This window comes from Zonotrichia leucophrys, chromosome 2 (genome assembly GCF_028769735.1).
Source record: "Zonotrichia leucophrys gambelii isolate GWCS_2022_RI chromosome 2, RI_Zleu_2.0, whole genome shotgun sequence".
In the NCBI taxonomy this organism is placed as follows: Eukaryota; Metazoa; Chordata; class Aves; order Passeriformes; family Passerellidae; genus Zonotrichia; species Zonotrichia leucophrys.
Window position 1 is genome coordinate 36,488,625 of NC_088171.1, and position 19,319 is coordinate 36,507,943.

Below are 19,319 nucleotides of genomic sequence, written 5' to 3' on the forward strand. Positions count from 1 at the left end.
ACTTTTCCAGGGCTTAGTCAAAAGAACACAAGTTGAAAGAAGCTTAAGCAGGAACAGATGTTTCCCTTCACACCAGGCTGTTTAAAATAGAGTATATGCTATTTTTTACCATCTCTTGTTATATATACACTAAGAAAATGTTAACAAAATGCACTTTAATAAATATTATCACAGTAGATTACAAACAGCTGAACTATTGATGTTGAGTTTCAAGTTCCACTTCATGACCATATCTACAGTTAACATCCAAATACTTAAAAAAAAATAGGGGTTCTGTTTGCACTGAAAACATGCAGAAAACAAAGCTGTCAGCTAAGTGCTCAGCAATGGTTTTCATTACAATGCACTACAGAAATAATATTGTATTGTTCTCTTGCAAATACCCTGGAGAGTGAAGGTTTTGTGGTGGGATTTTTTGGGTTTGTTTTAAGGACAGAAATTATTTTAGATGAGATTGAAATCACATCTAGGTAAATAATCCGAGGTAATAAACAAGACTCTAGAAGGGTCATTTTTTAGCCACAAAGATAAATCTGAACTGCTTATTTATTTGAAGAACAAACCTCTGAGCAGTATTAAACACTTAATTTTTTCCCATTTTCTCTTTTACTGCCACCTGCTCTGACTGTACACCCTGCAGGAAACTTCTGAACAGACCAGCTAAAACATGTGAAAAATAAAGAGTAATGCTTAGGATTACAATAACCATTTAAGGTCCCCTGGTACCAACAAAGCAAACACAAACTTCACAGAAGAGAGCCCTGTAAGACTGCAGCATCTGAGTCAAGAAATCCACAAACACACCAGTGTTCCTAAGAACCCATGAGCTGCATCTCTTTGTTCCTTCCAAAAAATAAATCTAAATTTAAAGATTAAGACATGAAGAATAAGTAATGAAAGAGACAAGAATATGACAAATGTTGGAACAGCTATATGAACCCCAGGATTTTTATTATTCTTCTCATTATTATCAGTTAAAAAATTATAATATCAATAATGTTCACATTAATTATTTTCTAGGAAATTGCAGAGTTTTGTCTTCTCATTTCTTTGTCATGCTGTTAACTAAAAAATAATAATATAATATTCGGGAGACATTGATATGTTTATCTTCCATATCCTCTTGCCATTTCCTAATTAGATGCTGAAGAGAGTTGAAAAACTCAGAAGCTGAGAGTTCAGAATCATTTCATATTGCTTTCATGCAAAATACAGATATGTGAAGCCCCTTGTTTTGATCACACAAAACAAATTTTCATTCTGATGATGTGAGTAAATATGTAGAAAATAAGTGAATCACTCCTCTGACTAGAAGCATTTATGGAAAAGATTTTAAAAACTCTTAAATTTCCATAGGTATTTAGCTGTTATTTTAGAGGAGAAATCAAGGTCCTCCTAAATACTTCAAGCCTGCTTCGATCTTGCAACTTAAAAGAAGCTGGAGAATGAACCTGTTTCTTAAGAGCAACACTAACACAAAAATTCTTCACCAATTAGAACTGTAACACTGATGACTCTCCAGAAAACAATGCACATGAGCTAAGACAGCAGTAATTCGGAAAACTCCAAAACAGCTATGGATCAATGGAAGGGGAAAAAATCAAAAGAGCAGAAAAGAAGGATCTCAATATTTTAATTAAATTGCCAAAGTAGAGAAACATGCAGTGAGAGTGACCTGCAGTTTTGCAGGGGGTGTAGCAGTTCCTTATCCAGCCATTAAGCAAATCTCCTGCCTGAGGCTCCCCCCAATGAAGGGAGGGCAGGTAACAGCAGGGGGATCAAAATGCTCCAAGAAATGTCTTGCCCCTCAGAAGCACACTGAATTCAACTACAGTTTAGCGATGCATATTAATTTCCAGAGCATAAACTAACACTTGAAACATTTTCATGGCATAACTCATGCCAGTTTTACTCCTGGTAACATTTCGTTTTCCATAAAACTATCTAGAGGGCCCAAATACAGTAGATCCTTTCAGCAATGCAGGATGAGAGCTCTTCACACAAGTGTTAGTATTGTACAGCCTTTCTTTCAAAATAGTGCAATTCTCTGCTCAACTTGCCTTTGTAACAGAGAGAACTGGGGGTCACACTAGATCAAGTACATGGGTGGCAGCATCCCTGCAATGTATTCTCTTGGCAGATTCCTCCTTGGGGTCCCATTCACTTACATCTGAGAGGTACCATCGCTTCCATGGCCCAGCAATGCTATTATTAGGCAATAAAATAAATGTCAAGAGACTTACCAGAAAAGTCACTGTATCTGCAGGAGTCAAGACTATTTGTGGGGTGCTTTGGACTACATAAGTTGTTCTGAGGATCAGCTAAGGGAGTGACACGTTACTGGCAGCTTTGGAGCCAGTGGTAATGATTTGTACTCACTGAACTTGACCAAGACACAAGAGAGGGAACAGCAAAGAGCAGATTTGACACACGCTGTCTCATCCAGCAGATTTCATGGCACAATAAGCATCACAAAGGTGTTTCACAACGGCAGTCCTGTTACAAGTGGAACCAGTCCACTTCTGAAAATGCAGAACCAATTACTCATCTGTACTGCCTTAGGTTTGCTGAAAGAAATTAGACTCATTTCTGAAGCAAGTAAGAACAGAGCAGCAGGGAGAGATCCATGTCTAGCCAAAAACATAAGAGATGCCTGCATCTGGATTTCAGTTAAGCTGCACCATTTTTAAACCATGCTCTTCTGTGCTTATCATGCTTCCTACTTCCACAGGGACAAGAAACGTGAATCCTGCAATGGTGTCACACTGAAAAAAAAGACACCATACAAGAATTCCCTTTGATGGTGCATTATTAAGGAGATAGGCAAGGATCCAAAAATGCGCTTCCTAAATTTTAAGAAGTTAAAACTGGAGAGACGTGGTACAGAAAGAATCCTCCATTTCTTAGCCTGTCACCAACATGGCAAAAATGTGAACATAAGAATAAAACCTTCTGCCAGTTAGTTCTAGACCTGTACCAGATTGTAGATTCTAGACATGTATCAGATTGATACAGAAAACAGAGGTCATGAGAAATATATCTGGCATTCACATGTGATTGTGTGTCCAAAATAAATCTTTACTTGGGATGTCAGCCTAGCTCCTCCTTCCCTTACTTGTCTCCATAGACTCCAGAGAACACTCTCAGATGAAAACATGATAACAGGATACACAGAAACAAAAAGCAACTAAGGAAGTAATTAAAGGCTACCCTATTTGGCATGAGGCATAAGTCTAAATATTACAAAATATGGTATCTTAGAAGTAACATCTCTACTTTCAACAATTTCAGAATGATCTGAGTCCTGGTGATCAAAGTTCAAAAGTTAGCTCTGCTTATTATAAAGCAGGTGAGCAAATCTTTAATGTCTGTTTAGTCTGAGAGCAAAAGACAGCAGTGTTAATACCAATACAGCAGTACAATATGTACACAACGGTTTAGTTACTTCTTTCACTGCCCACAAATTATGTATCAAAGACACCATGGGACTGTTTGAGCTCTTTAGGACAGGTTAAGTCACTCTAGATCCACATGGGTATCAAAGAACAAGCACACTATGGTGATTTTAAAGTATAGGAAGAATATATTTTATTCAACATCATGTCCCCAATATTTAAATGTTCCCTGTCTTGCCATAGCCAGAAACCATGGCAGAAAAGCAGCAGAGACAATGGAGAACTGCAATGAAGCCCAGCAGCACAGAAAGATCTCAGCCACAGAACAAAGGTTTGACCAGAGTCTTCTTTGGCATTTCCTGAATGTTTTATAGTCAACATTCTACTGAGACACTTTGTTTTGGTGAGCAAGAAGCATTCTCCAAGTAAAATAACCTCCTTGTTACACATTATATGGAGTTATAGAAGAAAAGCACATATTACCTATTGTACAATTGTATTGTGTTTGCAGAAGGAAGCAGTTAATATTCAATATTAAGTACAATTTCAATGCAACAAAAAGTCAATCCAGAAAACGTATTAAAATTGCATCCATGTTCAAACTCAAGGTAAGTCATACTTGCTCAGCAGTGCACAATAAAATGAATAAAATTAATTTTCTTGGTGTATAGGAAATTTTTAGTAAGCTCAGGGAGAAAATTTTGACTTCTTATTCTATTTTGAAAATATGGCTATTCTATTTGGTTTGGGGGTTTTTAAATGCAGTAATTGGCAATACACTAAGATACTAAAACTGCTAAAAGGCTCTGTAATGAACAGCTTATGAAAAAATAGAGGATTTCCCTATTCAATTAAAACATTCCATTAACTTCAATTGTATTCCACAGTTTGAGAAGAATTATAAGGCTGTTCATTTTTTAAAGAAAGGAAATGCCTTCTCTAACAGCTTTTTGTTACTCTTTTGTTTGAAGAACATCCTTTATTTTTCCATTTATTTTGTTTGTAAACATGATTTATATCTGGTTTATATGCCCTTAAAAGCAATGGATATTTTTGTTGCTCAGACAAATTAGTTAATATGACAATTAATTCCTACTCCCAAACAAGTCTTGTTTCCTGAGTTAGATTTACATAAAAGTGTTGAGACTTTCACAATGTGCATAATCAGATACAGTGACACAGCATGCACTTGACAGCAACAGCTTCAAAGAACTTCAAATTTCTCTACATCAAATAACATCTGAGGAAGAGCGACATACTCAACCTACAGAGAAACTGTAAATATACATTCTAGCTATTAAAATTTAAATTATTATCTTTCAAAAAGGGATCTTCATAACCCCACAATCAAATGGCTTCTATCAACAGCAACATTTCCATGTCTAGAAAAGCATTCTAAAGAGTCTCAGAATTGGATATTTATGGAAATAAGATGACTCCTGGATTGTCATTTTGTTTTCATGTTATCCATACTCCTTCTGAAGTTACAAATGCAAAGACATTTTCTGTTTCAATGATGCACAATTTTGCCACCAGTTGTGACAGTTATGCCTATTATTCTACTCTGACTCAAAGAACTGAAGAACAAAATCAAACATGTTGAAACTGGTACACAATAACTACACCCGTTTTCCCTAAGTATGAATATATTGAAATAATCCAAGATAACATCAGAATAGTAATGTAATAACACAGTTCGACCTGAAACAAAATTTGGGCTCACATTTTTGAATGCTGTATGTGTTTAGAAAACTTCAGTTTGTTCTGATACCAAAATCTATATATATTTAAGCCTCAGATAGTTACAGCTGCATTATTTTTAATCCAGTTCTTAAAATTCACAGTAAAAATGGAAGACTGAAGATCAGTGTAGTCTGTCAAGCTGAGTCCCTATCAAGCTCATAACGCTTGTGCTGTAGTTTATTCTAAAAATTTTCTTAGCTATTATCACTGCAAATGGACTTAAAGCTAGGAGAGCATGCCTACTCACACCCTGTGGCTAAATAAACACACTACTCAGTGCTAGTTCATATAACATGCAACAGGACACAACAGATGCTGCAGAATTTAAAACAAGCACAATGTAAATCTGTTTTCACTAAAATGGACATAACCTGCTAATTTCCAGTCTGGCAGAATATTATAGTGTCAAAAATAATTTTAAAAAGAAGGCAATAGATAAAGAATCGCAGTGTTCTCTTCAAATTCCCTAATATATATTTAATACTTAATTGAAAGCAACAGTATTCTGGTTCACAAAAGTATTTAGGTTACCAATACCAGCTCTATGAAACACCATGTGATACTGAAACAAAATTAAATAACCTGGGCGTAAAACACCTTTTAGGTAAAGCACTATCCAACAGGATATCTGGACACTAAAACCAGAAACTATATATATTGTTTCAACATAAAATGTACATTGTAGGACCATCTTCTGCATTGATATCACCTGTGGGAGGTCATTCTCCTGTGACACTACAAATAAGTTTTTAATAATAATAGGATCAAACTTGTTTCTCTCAAGAAGTATAACTGCTGTTCAGATACTTTAAATTACAAAACAACAAATTCTAGTACAGTATTCCAGGTGGTCCAAGTGATACATATCCTTACTGCCAAACTGACAGAACTAGAAGCAGTAATTATAGTGCAAATAAAAGCATACTGTGTTCTGGGGGGTTCCCCCCCTTTTCTTTTTACTCACTTTCTTAATAAAATCAGGCATCTCCTTTTTCTCTGAAAGGTGGTTTAAAGAGGAGCAGCATTCTACCTCCAACACATATCCTTCACTATTGACGTCACCTTTTGAAGACCTAAAGAGGCAGACAGAAAAGAAGAATCAATTTCTGTTGTTACACTGGATACCCAGACATCCCATTTATATGTATTTCTCCTGCAGAGCCAAACTTCAGACAAAACTTCGGTTCCAATACATTCCTCCCACTGAGGTCAGTACAGTCATGACAAGTGGCAGCTACAATATGTGACCCACATGCTAGGGGAGCAGATCACACCAATGACCACCAATGGTGGGATGCTTCAGGGATTTCCAGATTTCTTTTTCTGTCCAAGAAACATTTTGGCAGCCTGGCATCTACAGCCAACACCAAGGAGATGCACGGGTGATAAAGCTCAGGATACACAAAAAGAAGGTTCCAATGCTATGGTCTGACAGATGGTCTGCACCCCATAAGATGCATTTCAGACAGCAATTAAAAGAAACCCCTTCTCTTTATCTAGAACTATTCCAAAACAACATCTAAAATCTGGGGCTAATCAAAATAGTTTAATCTTCAGTCTTAGCTTATGTTCTGTTGTCAAGAAATGTAAAGCTGTGCCTGAAGTCCCCTGCTCTTTCAGAAGAGGCTAACTCCTAAAATAATTCAAAGCAAATGGCATCTGCCATATGCATTTGCTGAACAAATGAGCACTGTGGAAATAAGGTATTGGTCATAAGGGAATATTTGGAAGTTATACTGAATGATCTTCAGAAACAAAAAAATCTTCTGCAGGCAGTGCTACTGAAGGCAGTTTTCATCTCCTCCTGCCTCCCATGAAAGGAAACTGATAGACCTGATCAATAGAGGATGTCTAGGCAATCACTCACTTTCTCAGTTTTTCAGAAGAACACATGGAAGAACATTAAAAATAAAAGCAAGCTTATCATTCTTGGGATCAGTAACAAAGCAGTTAACTAACATTTCCCAGAGAATCAAAAGACCAAGTTCCAAGTGAAGAACGAATCCTGGCCAGCAGTTGTTTGATGCCTGGCTACCAAGAGGACAGAAAGAAAGGTGCATAAGTTTGAACTGGGAGTGCTGAGGAGGCAGCAAAACGGGCTGGGCAGGCTTGCCATGCTTGCAAAAGCCAGCCTGTGCAAAAGGCCTGCTCTGGGGACTGGGACTGTGTGACACAAAGCTGCAGCTGCAGATGGTCCCAGGGGCTTTCCCCAGACACTTGCAGTTCCCCGGAGCCAGAGCCGTGCGGTGCGTGGGCTGCTGACTGCAAACTGCCAGTGTTTCCTAGGCAATGCTGCAGACATCTGCTACTTCTGATCCTCCCACTTTCACACAGGCCACACTCTCACCTCAGTCCTCTATCTCACTTATACCTGAACAGGTGGTAGCAGACTGTGCATTGTTTGGTAACACTGAAGACCCTTCTCTATATTTTTTCCCTCTTTTCTAGGTTCTTCTTACAACCTGCGGTTCCATTCTCTACTTCATTCTGGACGAAAATTTTAACAAAGTGCTAAAACAAAAATTCAAGTGTTCATAAAAATTCTCCAAACATCTTTATAGAATTTATACAGGTCATTATTGAGGGGCTAACAGTATTCCAGAACAACTCCTCTGCAACAGGCACACATAAATTAACTTAAGAGCAAGAACAACTTTGTCAAGAAAATAAAAAATCATTTTGAGAGGGACAACACGTGTACTGCAGACAATCATTTTTGCTGTTCTAAAGTCCTAGATAAGAAAATCCATCCTGGGCAGATTTTCTGCCACAGATGAACTCGAGAACATAAAAATAAACTTTAGAAATCCTCCCTGCTACTGCACTTACAACCAGACCTACTTTTTTTTTTTTTTTTAGTCTGAATATGACAAACAGGAAAAGTAGCCCTGATGTTATCTAGCCACGTTCTAGACAGAAATAATATGAACTAGGGCTCTCTAATGCTCACGTAATCAATTAACTACCAACACTGCCACTCAACACTGTAAAGTCAAGTCCATACAGCATCAAGTGGAGCAAATGCAACTCTCCAGTGCTTTGGCTGTTGTGTAACTACAAACCAGAGGTGTGGTACCAACAGGCAGCAAGGAACCAAGCCCTTTTTAGACAACCAATTCCATCTTAAGGGGACAACTGCATAGCACTATAAATGCAAGGAACAAATATCTCCACTATTTCCCCTCTTGGATAGAAGCTCTCTGCCAGCCCAACTGAGGAAGCCACTCCCCTCCCTAAGACTGCAAAATGCTACAGCTCAAATTCAAAGTCAAGATATCAAATCCAGGAAATTAAGTATGTGTCATGCTATTTTATGTGCCCACCCATTTGGCAAAGGCTGTTCATAACTCTGGCACTGCTGTGACCCACATGAAAATTCACTATTCTAATTCCTCTGAAAGAATGAGATAGACTGCATTTTAAAGTTTAAATTCCCTGGCTACCTGAAAAAATAAATCCTTTTCAACCTGTATTGGTAAAGTTTATAGACAGGTATAAGGAAGAGAGAAGCTGGCCTTGAACCACTCTCTCCTAATTCCCCTCCTCCCCCTGAACAGCTCCCTGAGCTCTGATTTTGTGCAATTTTTTGAGGACCTGCGTCCAACCTCTCTGAAAGGAGTAAGAGTTATCTGAGATACAGATTATATGCATAAAAATATAGTGATTATTACTGCAGCTGCTTAAAATGTCCTGTTTAACTCCTTTAAGAAGCACTTAACTTAAAATACACTTGCTGCTTGAAAATATTTAATTGGTGACAATTTATTCCTTCTGTAGCAGTTTAGGGGCTACCTCTGCACTAGGGCTCATGAAAGAAATGGCATCAAATATGATTGCACTCTGTTATGAACATTATTTTACAGAACACACTTAACAGATCCTACTAAAGGCTATAAAATCCTTCGTTAATATCTTCCAATAGAAAGACTCTATTTCCAAGAAGTATTTTTCCATGCTCTCAACTAAATTATGTCTGTATTTGTTAAAAGCAAGTCTTTGTTTATACCGGTAGTTTTTACCTTTTTAGGAAAGCTTTAAAAGCCTGTTATTCTGTCAAAAACAAACAGAACAAGTGCCATACCTTTTCATGTAAAAATAATAAATACCTGTGGATGTCACAGACCACAAAAATAATTTTCTGAGTAAAGCTACATGGGCAAGGAATTGTTTCCAGTCTCTGTGCAATAAACAGTGCATTTCATATGTGTATCAAAAAGTAGTCATAAATATCATAAAAGTCTCTCATTAAACTCTTCAAATATTATTAGTACAGCCACAGAGAAAGTGATAATTGTAGATAAAGCTAAATTCTGTATTAACAGAAATTAATATCGTTTTAGTTTTATTAATTTAATGGGACTACTTTTAGCACCACTTTCATTAGAAACTATGAAGCAGGACTCCCATAAAATGTCAAGATTTTATGGGGGTCCTACTTCATAGTTTCTAATGAAAGAAACTGTGAAGTAGGACCCCCATAAAATCTACCAAGATCCCAGAAGCCAGAGAAAAAGCCCAAAGAGCACAGTTCTGTGCACTTGCATTCCTCTGCTCTCTTCTGAAAAAGGACTGATGACAATTGTGAGAAATAACCCAATAATCCATACCCAGGAGTCTCTTACCAGTTTTATAGCACAGGATGTTACTGAGAGTCCAACATATAAAATACGTTAAAATTAAAGCAATGGTTTATGTAAAGCTGATTTTCACTTTCCCATCATAAAATATTTCTCAACAAAAAGGAGAAAAGAGAAATGCTGAGATCAGTTTAGTCAAAAAAATATGTAAGCTCCAGCAATTCTGAAGATCTTCCTTTTCTTCTGGATGCACAGTCATCAAGTTCTCATTTTCTTTTCCTTCTCCTAAGTTGGAAAACTGAATCTTCCTCCCTTCAATCCTGCAAACATTTGGGTGTTTTGTATTACCTTTATTCCTCTGATTTAAAAAATGGCTGGGTTAATTAAAAAAGGTCCAGCCCTGAGAGCAGCACACCGGGATACACTAATGCTGTGCCCTTCCTGGAAGGCAGGATGAACAGGAGAAGCTGCTACATCCTGAGTCACTACAACACCCTGCACTCACTGTTACACGTTTGGGATGCCTGAGAGGGAACACAAGGGACAGTGTGAACAACACCAGCACTTTCCCTGCAGTGAGGAAGGGCAGTCTCCTGCCTCCCATCCAGGAGAGAACAACCACTGGTTGGCCATGGAGATTGCCAGAAAATTTCATTGCAACTTACACACCCTGGGTTTCATTTGTTTTTCTTCGTTTATACGCTGTTTGTTGATCATTAACAGTTTTCCTGAAGAAGGGCTCTTCTGCCATTGAAGGTAAACTCAGTGCTCACCACGGACAACCTTAATCATAGGATGGCAAAGAGTTGAGGTGGAATTTCAGTCTACCTGATGCTGAGCAGAGGGTCAGAATTCACAGGCCTGGCGGCGTGGGGGTAGAGGGTACCCTTAAATTTTACCAATATGGAAAGGGCTCAGGACCAAAGACTTCCAAAAAGTGTAATCCTGAATCCTAAACAGGGCTTCTAGTGCCACTAAACAAGAAGATTATACATTGAATAAGTAAGATTTTAACTTATAATTGGAAATTCACTGGCCAAAAATATGTTACAATGGTTGTTTCACTAGGCTGTCATTTCCTGCACAGCTGTTTGCTGTTAAGCACCATTTCATGGTAGAAAAACCATAACCAGCTGTGGAGAACCAGTAACTCACACAGTAACTATTAAAGGGGACAACTTGGTGTCCCTTACAGACTGGATTTCCAGCCCTTTTCAGATACAAGAAGGAACTGAAGAAGCCAACATTTGGTCCTAATCTTCTTGAAGTTCCCATGAGCTCATGAATGCCCATGAGCTCAGCATGCCAAAACACACTTGTAAAACTGCAGAGATGCTCTAAAATTACTATTTCATTAAGATGATGCTCAGAATGTGAGCAGAGTTTTGAGATTTTCCACTACACAGGAATAGCTCTACCACTCAAATAGAATGGTACATTCATAACAAACTGGTCTACATTACAAGAACAGTAAAACCACACCAAAGTGATTAACATGAGCAGCTGGTATCTCTACAATTTCAGGTTAAATTTCCAGCAAAATTAGAGTATCTGAAAACCAAGAACTCAACAACTAAAAATCCATAGGTTTTATGATGCCCAGCCAAAAACCCCACCATTTTTTACAAAAAAAAGAAGTAGATATATTGCATGCTAAGAGCCAAGTCTAACCCATGTGACACTGTTTTAATGTTATTACCTAAACATTTTCTTTACTATAGGAAATCTTCTCACTGGAATAAATATTATTTGTTAGTAAAATTTATAAACTTTTTTTAATGACAGTATATAAAGTTTCTTGAGAAAAGTTTGGGCATGTATTGATGCACAGGCATCTTTAATGTGCAGTGTTTATAATTTTCAGAATACAGATGAAAGGACATTTATTTCGGGTCATTGTTAGAAGTTATTGTGAGGAAATATGTATTTCTTTGAACTTGTAACAGATAACAAGCCTTCAAAACTCAAACCATTGTCCTTTGAGCTAAAAGAAGATATCTGTTGACTCTTGGGCATGGAATAAATATTATCTTTTCATTAAGTTGAAATCAGCCTGCTGAGAGCAACAACACAGACTACATTTGCACACAAACCTGTATGATCCCTAATGCTCATGAAGGCAAATTCAGACACTTCTCATCTTCAAGCTTAAATCCTACATGAAAACCAGACACATAGACACAGAGATGCATTTATATTCAAAATAAAAATATATTTTATCTATACAAAGTACCTACTTTCACCAAAGTGAAAACACCAAAGAGAAATACCAGCAAAATCAGGAAACTGTAAAAATCTTTGTTTACTATTAAACTTTTGAACTCAGTCTGTCATATTCCTTCGCAGATAAATAGAGTTGTTGTTATCCAACTGATGATAGTTTGAATTTGTCAGGACTAACAGATACAGGAATTACAGAAATAGAATTAGAATCATCTCATCAAATGAATCTCTACAACACTCGACACCTCATTATATTGCAGAAAGGGAAAACAGCTGCAAAGCTGTTTGAGGTCAAAACAGAAATTTAGAACATTCAGAAACTCTAAGAAATTATGATTAAATTAAACTACTTAGTCTACTTCTGCAGTGCAATGCTTCCCTGTTGGTTGCTTTATTGACTGAAGGCAAAACCTGTAGATGGTACATCCTAAGCCACAGTTGGAACAATGGAGAGAAATTCTTTGGAATACCATTTATATCCCCTGCTTCTCTATCATGGTGCAATAAAGCATCTGCAAACATGTCAAAACTATTATAAGCAGACAGTTTATGAGCCCAGACCCTGTACCTTTCCTGCTAAAAGAGAATGGAGGTTGCTTTCCAGTGCTGAACACTTAGAAAGGGACATCAAAACATTTTAACTGACACTGAATTTTGAAACTTTAAGATACCAGACAGGGGTATCACACTACAGGTTGCTGGGAACAAGTTAAAGCTGCTTGGTGCTATGGTTTTGTTGCAATTTTGTTCAGGGGCTGACTTTGCAATTTCTCTACAGGAAACAGATAACCTGCAACAGCCACAAGCTGTCCAAAATAAGAATGCACCCAAGATGCCTGCAGAGAGATTGTTAAAAAAAAAAGCCAGTGAGCGTGGAAATAAAAGGTCAAGGAGAAAAAGGTTATTGCAGACACAAAGAACTACTGACTTCTGCTCCTGGGGGAATGTGTTACTCTCCTCGTCTTGGTTAGCCAGGACCTCCCAAACACACGGACCTCCCCCCATTCCTTCCATCAGCACAGTGCCACTGTCACACATTCACACTTTTCAGGTACCAGCTTTTATTCCCTTTCCTGAGATTCTAAGTGTAAATCAGTGTGAATCTACTCTTCTCAGGCAGGAGTGTGAACAGCAGGCCACACCTACGCTTCACTCTTGGGGCTTTCCCTAAATTCAGAAAAAAAAAAAATAATCTGCAAAAACCAGGGCTCAGAGTTTTCTTCACACAACTGATGCAAGATTCTTCAAGATTTCTTCCTCAAGAAACCCACATACCTCAGAACTCAGCACAGACAATAGAACAAACAACTGCCTTTGAGTTAAGTCCACTGAAATTTAGAGGGGGAAATAGAGTATTCATGAGCATTGAATTTATTATTCTTTTATCTGACTATATTCTATGTGACTTTCAAACCACTTTCCAATCAACTGCTTAGTGTACACCATGCCATTAGATGCTACAGAAATATTTAAATTTATTATATTAAATTTAATGAGAGCAATGGCAGAGTTTTTTAACAACTTGGTAGACTACCTTCATGCCCAGTGCCTCTAGAGTTAAACACCCCTACATTGATTTTGCTTACTTTAATTGAACATGATGCCTTTTGCACTGCAAACAGTTAATTTTTAAAAAATCTGTCCCTTAATTCCATATTTTCCCTAACACTTTCAGTGGATAATCCTTGATTTTCAACATGTACACCTTCCATACACAATAGGGATGTGTCTTCAAACGTCCTACAGCAGGAATGACTCCTATTTCCATATTTACCACAAATGATTACATAGCCAAGATAACAAAGCCAGCAATACCAGATTAAACAGAAAGCTATCAAAGTGACTTTAAAAGTCACCTTAATGTACAATGCCATTGTGAATTCACTAGGAATATTGTGAAGCTACACGACAATGGCAAAATAGGATAAAAATAACACTAACAGGCGATTTCCATTAATTCTAATGCACAACGTGCCTCAGCACTACCTTTTCCATTTTACTGTTGAACAAATTCAGGCACTGCAAATCTCACTGACAGCAGCAGCATGGTGTTCCTGATATCCCTCACCTGCTGCAGCTGGCACAGCCTCTTCCTACCTTTGGGGGGGCAGAGCTATAAAACTAAGTCCTCAAAGCACAAATCAACAGTATTAATTTTAAACCATAAAGCTGACACAGAAAGGTGCAACACTGACTAAAGACTAATTCAAGCATTCAGTCTCTGTATAGACTGAATTGGCATTAATTACTGTAGGCACTAATGCAACAATTTCATTTCTGTTCCATTCAGAGAACAAAAAAAGGAAGGTGCAAAACACACTCTGTATCTGCCAGACAATGGACAGATGAAGTGCAGAGTGTTGGAGCCAGCAGGGTGAAACACCTGCAGTGAGAAAAGAGCTGCAGCCTCAGGTGTTCTGCAGGAAGCGCCCAGGCCCCCCAAGGATGGGCTCCACACCAAGTACAGAGTTTCTTATGACTCTTGGCTCCCCATAAACACCATACCACCAAAGGGATGGATTTGTACTCCACAGCATAAATGATGTTACCAGTGATCCTACAACTGTGGCTGGACTACTTTCACTCCTAAAATCTTATGACAGAAATAAACATTCATCTGATCTTAGCCTAAGCAGACATAATTTCTACCCATGATTTAACTGTGATACACAGAGACTGCCTTGAGATGACAAGACACCTGACAGTCCTCAGGGGGAAAAATATAATTTCATCATTATCAGCAGTGTAATGAGAAAGGTTAATTAAAACAATTACAGTAGGTCTTTTTTCTTCATACTGTTAGATATTTTCAGTCCCCAGCTGTTTGTGGAATGACATGAACTTGCAGTTCAGATACAGGTGGTCTCTGTGCAGGCCATAGTTATCTGAAATCTGTGCAACACCCACTCTCTTCATCACACTTGGCAATGCAAATATTTGTTGCACTCACACACTATGGGAGAAGCTGCTTCCATACTCTCAAGCCAAACTCAGGAACATTTCAGCTACATGAAACATCAAACTGATGTAATTTCCCTTTTGGTACTTGTTTTTTTCCTGCTTCACCACGTCCCTTCCGCTTCCCTAGGCAGTCAAAAATGACAGATAAGAAAATGCAGAGAAATGGACTGTGACTGTAAAAGGAAATATAATTGGTTCAAGACTCTCTCCTGTCTTCAGTTTTGTACAGTCATTTACAGCTGTCTAAAGCCTGTGACACTGGCACCCAAGTGAGTGAGCAGGCAATTAATATTTTGTACTCTTCCACAATCCCTCTGCACAGAAGTGAACTACTGGACACAGTGTGAGAGCAGAGACAGTGAGCACTCTGGCTTGAGGACCACATCAGTGAGAAGGAATGGGCTCTTCCCTGACAGGCCTTCAGAGCTCAGACCTAGAAGATGTTGAACCCTCAAGACCCCTAACCAACAGAAGTCCTTAAGCACACACTTAACATTACAAACTCATGCATGTAAACACTTCCATTGCTTGCAGCATGTGCAGGCAGGGAGGACAAGGCCCCAAAACCACACAATCTCAGCCCACCATCACTCAAGTCCACTGTTCAGCCAAACATTCTATGCTTTAACCATAAAACCGGAAGCCATTTAAACAATAATAACAGGCAAGCCAGCAGGAAGTTCTGTATTAATAAAACTAAAATCAAGTCAAGGCAAAATTAGAGTTATTTTAGAAGCTCAAATTTCCTGTGACATCTAACATTTACATACATTTGCTAACAAAATGCAGAACTTTTTCCTTAGGTCAGAGGCTGAATTTCAACTCTGTCCACAGCCTCTATCAACTGAAGCAAATTGAATGGTTTGCCTTTTAAATAGAAGTATAAACCAGCTATGTCCTTTTCTTCAAGCATCAGCACAAAGAGAGGGACAAGGATTGCCAGATGGAGGTTTAATTATCTGTCAGCCTTCAGAACTGGTCATGGTAAGAAGAGCTGGACTGGGGAATGCAGCTGAAGTAGGAAACTGGAGAGAATGGCTGCAACAATCCAGGTAGCTGCAGAATTGGGGGTGGTCAGATAATATTAAATTAGGTTTTAAATCATTAACTAAAAATCATATGTGTGCAAATATCCACATTTCAATTTTCTTCTGGGCTATTTAACAGCACATCCTATAGATTTTTTTAGAAATCAAATTAAATCATAAAAGATCAGAATTCCTGTTTCTTTATCTATCTTCAGATTTTATGTAAGATATTCTTAATGCATTTTAATAAGTGCACAAAGCAGGAAAGCTTTTTATTTATGGAGTTTGCACTGACTAAAACTTGTACTGTTTAGAGGAAAGAAGGGCCTAAAGTCTACGCATAAATTTAAGAAGTATGCGTTAGTACTACAGTTCTCAAATTAATTGCATTAACTGTAACCGTCTAAACACAAAATATGCCTTTTCTAAGCAAACAATTCTCCTGTCATAATTTAATCTAATAAATTTTTAAAGGGTACCAACAAGACCATCCTCACAAACTGTCATGCATAGGGCTTGTTTGTTTCCCTCTCATGACAACACATCCCAAAATACAGAGCATATTTCAACTTGTTATTCTCCAAGTCGCCTGCCAAACTGCAGACAAATTGTAAACATGAAGAACATGTTAAGCCTATTCAAGCCCACAAAAAAAAAATCAAGTCTTGCACAGTAAACTCTGCTATAATTTCCTGATGTAGGTCAAAACTCAGCAGGAAATCACATTGTCTATTTTTATCCCAGTTCACTGGAAGTGCTTTACCTTTCTGTTTTCTTGATAAGCACGGCCCTGAAGATTTGTTCCTGGGGAGTTTTCTCTTTTTCATCAGTTGGTTGCACAAAAGGGTGGACAGCAGCCAAGACAAAGCCCTGCTGGTACAATTCTTCCAGCTGAGCTGGAAGATCATACAAGGAGGAGAGCTTGATTGCAGATGATCCTGGCAGCTCAGCTGGAAACAAAAAGAAATTGGTCAATAATCTGACACTGGACTATCATGTATTTTAAAATCCAGACTCTTCAGAGTCAAGTAAGCTTCACACTGATCTACAATATTAACACCAAAACTGACCTTTCCTGAGACCCATTTTGTATTTCATATTTTAAGCAGGCTGTCTTGGCGAAGGACTTTTATTACACAAGAGACTCGCACAATTAAACAAGAAATCAGATACATTAAAATGCCAAATCCACTACACAGCCTGGCAGAGATTAGTTGAAGAATTTAATAAAAACAAGGCAGTTGGTCAAAAGATATTCTAGGTTTTAGTAGTTGTCATAGTAATGCAAGTAAAGAAGAGTAAGCCATGAGTCAAAAAAACAAAACAAGAGAAAAGAGTCAATGAAGGCAGAACATGTCAAATTCAAAAGCTATAAAAAGAAGTATCAATCTACACAAAATCAGACTAAGAGATCTCTGATGCAAGATGCTGATGAGACCAAGTATCTGCCAAAATGTCTGAAGAGAATTTCGTAGGTATATTGATAATAGGAACATTGAGTGATGCATACCTATAGCAATGAGAAACCTTTTAGAATAAACACTGAATCTTTTACCTCAGGGTTTAAGCAAACCTATACATATTAGAGGTGAGAATGAGACATAGTATATGAAAATAATCCTTCCCCAATCTGCTTACTGCAAGGTTTTATGCCATCCTGTCAAGTATTTGTTGCTGACTCCTGTCAGACACTTGACATACACATGGATATTTCAGTGAGTATAGCAATTGCCCTTATTTCTTTGGAGTCTTGTGGGATTCAAAAGAAAATCCCATAAATCACCTAAAACAATCTTTTATTCCTTTCTTCTCTACATCACTAATTCCTCATACACTTTTCATATTTTATGGAAAACGACATCTCTCTTTCCTGACCTTTGCCTCTTCATTTCCATCTCACTTGGAGGATATTTATTATGTCAGCTATACCACACCAGGGCATACAGGGTGGTGAGGTCCTGGGTGTTCTTCCCTCCCACTGAAGAAGCCAGGAGGGAGGGGATGCGGAAAGAAACACAACAAATGCTCCCAGCACCTTGCAAGCCTTTGCTAAAAAAAAAGCACTGGAGAATAGTTTGTATGAAATAAGTGGGCAATGCAAAATAAGGTTTCATTGTATTGCTTTTTCCATCAAACTGTATGGCTACCCTTTATGAATAATTTAAGTGGTTATCAAAAAACTAATAAATATTCAAACCAAATAATACCAAGGAATAATTTAAATAATAATAGAATAGATCTGCTTAGTATGTTTTTTCCTTATGTAAGACCACGCTCCAGAAGGGAATAATGGAACTTTTTGACCAGGAGTTTAAGATGTAGAATTTTTTATTATTTTTACAAATAAAATGAGATCCAAGCAACATGCACATTGACAGACAATAGGGCTCTACCTTCTACAACAGCATACAAATCACTTCAGAGTCATAAAAAGAGACGGCACAATGAATAATGCATAATAAATAATAAACCAAACAGTTACTTACTGGAGCCTACTGGGGATAAAAATAGGGAAACCCAGATTTTAGAGAATTCCATTTTTCCTCTTGTACTCAGAGACTCCAAATATTTTTGACTACACTGCAAGTAATTAATTTCTAAATGAGGGGTTTACTTGGATACAATGGAATGACTAAACACTACTCTGTACTGTTACTTTTGCTCAGAGTGCTCCAATTTTTAACCATCCCCTATGAAAACTTATGCTCGCCTGGAGTATGTATGTAGCATCAGGATTCTTCTGAGGATAGCTTGAGTAAGATTAGTAAAAAGTCTAGTCATTAACATGGGAGACTGGCTGCTTCCTCCTAAAAGCTAAACATGAGGAAAAAGTGTGGAAATGCATGTAATTTGAGCCTTGGGATGTAACTTGATTAAAAAAGAAACTTAATAGAAAATAGAGATGGGTGGGATCATCCAGCTAGTTCATCCTGCTACCTAGAGGCAGGATCAGTTCTACTTTAGTTGTTTCTCCGTTTTTCTCATCTATTTTTAAAAACCTTTAGTAATGGAAATTCCACAAGCCCCTGAAGTCATTTTTCAGCACTTCTCTATTCTTCCTACTTAAAACCCTTTCCTAGCACGTGGCCTAAATTTCCCTCTCTTAAATTCATGATTGCTACTTCCCCACTAGTGTATTCCTTTTCTGCAACAGCATTTCATAACTCCTAACACCATTCATGCTTTAATCTTACTTTCTTTATACTGTATAAACTCAGTCCTTTCAATGCTCCTGTTCTCCTGTATTCTTTATTTCTAAGTAACTTTTGATGTTCTCTCCTGATTCTCTTCAACTGTCCACATTTTTCTTCAAGTATAGTACCTAATTCTGACCAAAGTGATCCAGCACAAGCCTCACCACTGCTCTGGAGAATGGAAAACTCTTAACACTT

General features: G+C 37.8%; 1 protein-coding gene across 4 annotated transcripts in view; it reads right to left on the reverse strand.

The window, feature by feature from the left end:
- Positions 1-19,319, reverse strand: part of RFTN1 (raftlin, lipid raft linker 1) — a 95,657-nt gene that overhangs the window by 38,764 nt on the left and 37,574 nt on the right. For all 4 annotated transcript variants that reach the window (XM_064704592.1, XM_064704590.1, XM_064704591.1 and 1 more), the window contains exons 3-4: positions 16,691-16,877; positions 6,103-6,211 (exon numbers count right to left, since the gene is read on the reverse strand). In XM_064704592.1, the coding sequence (XP_064560662.1) occupies positions 6,103-6,211; positions 16,691-16,877 (296 nt within the window). The remainder of the gene's footprint in view (positions 1-6,102; positions 6,212-16,690; positions 16,878-19,319) is intronic.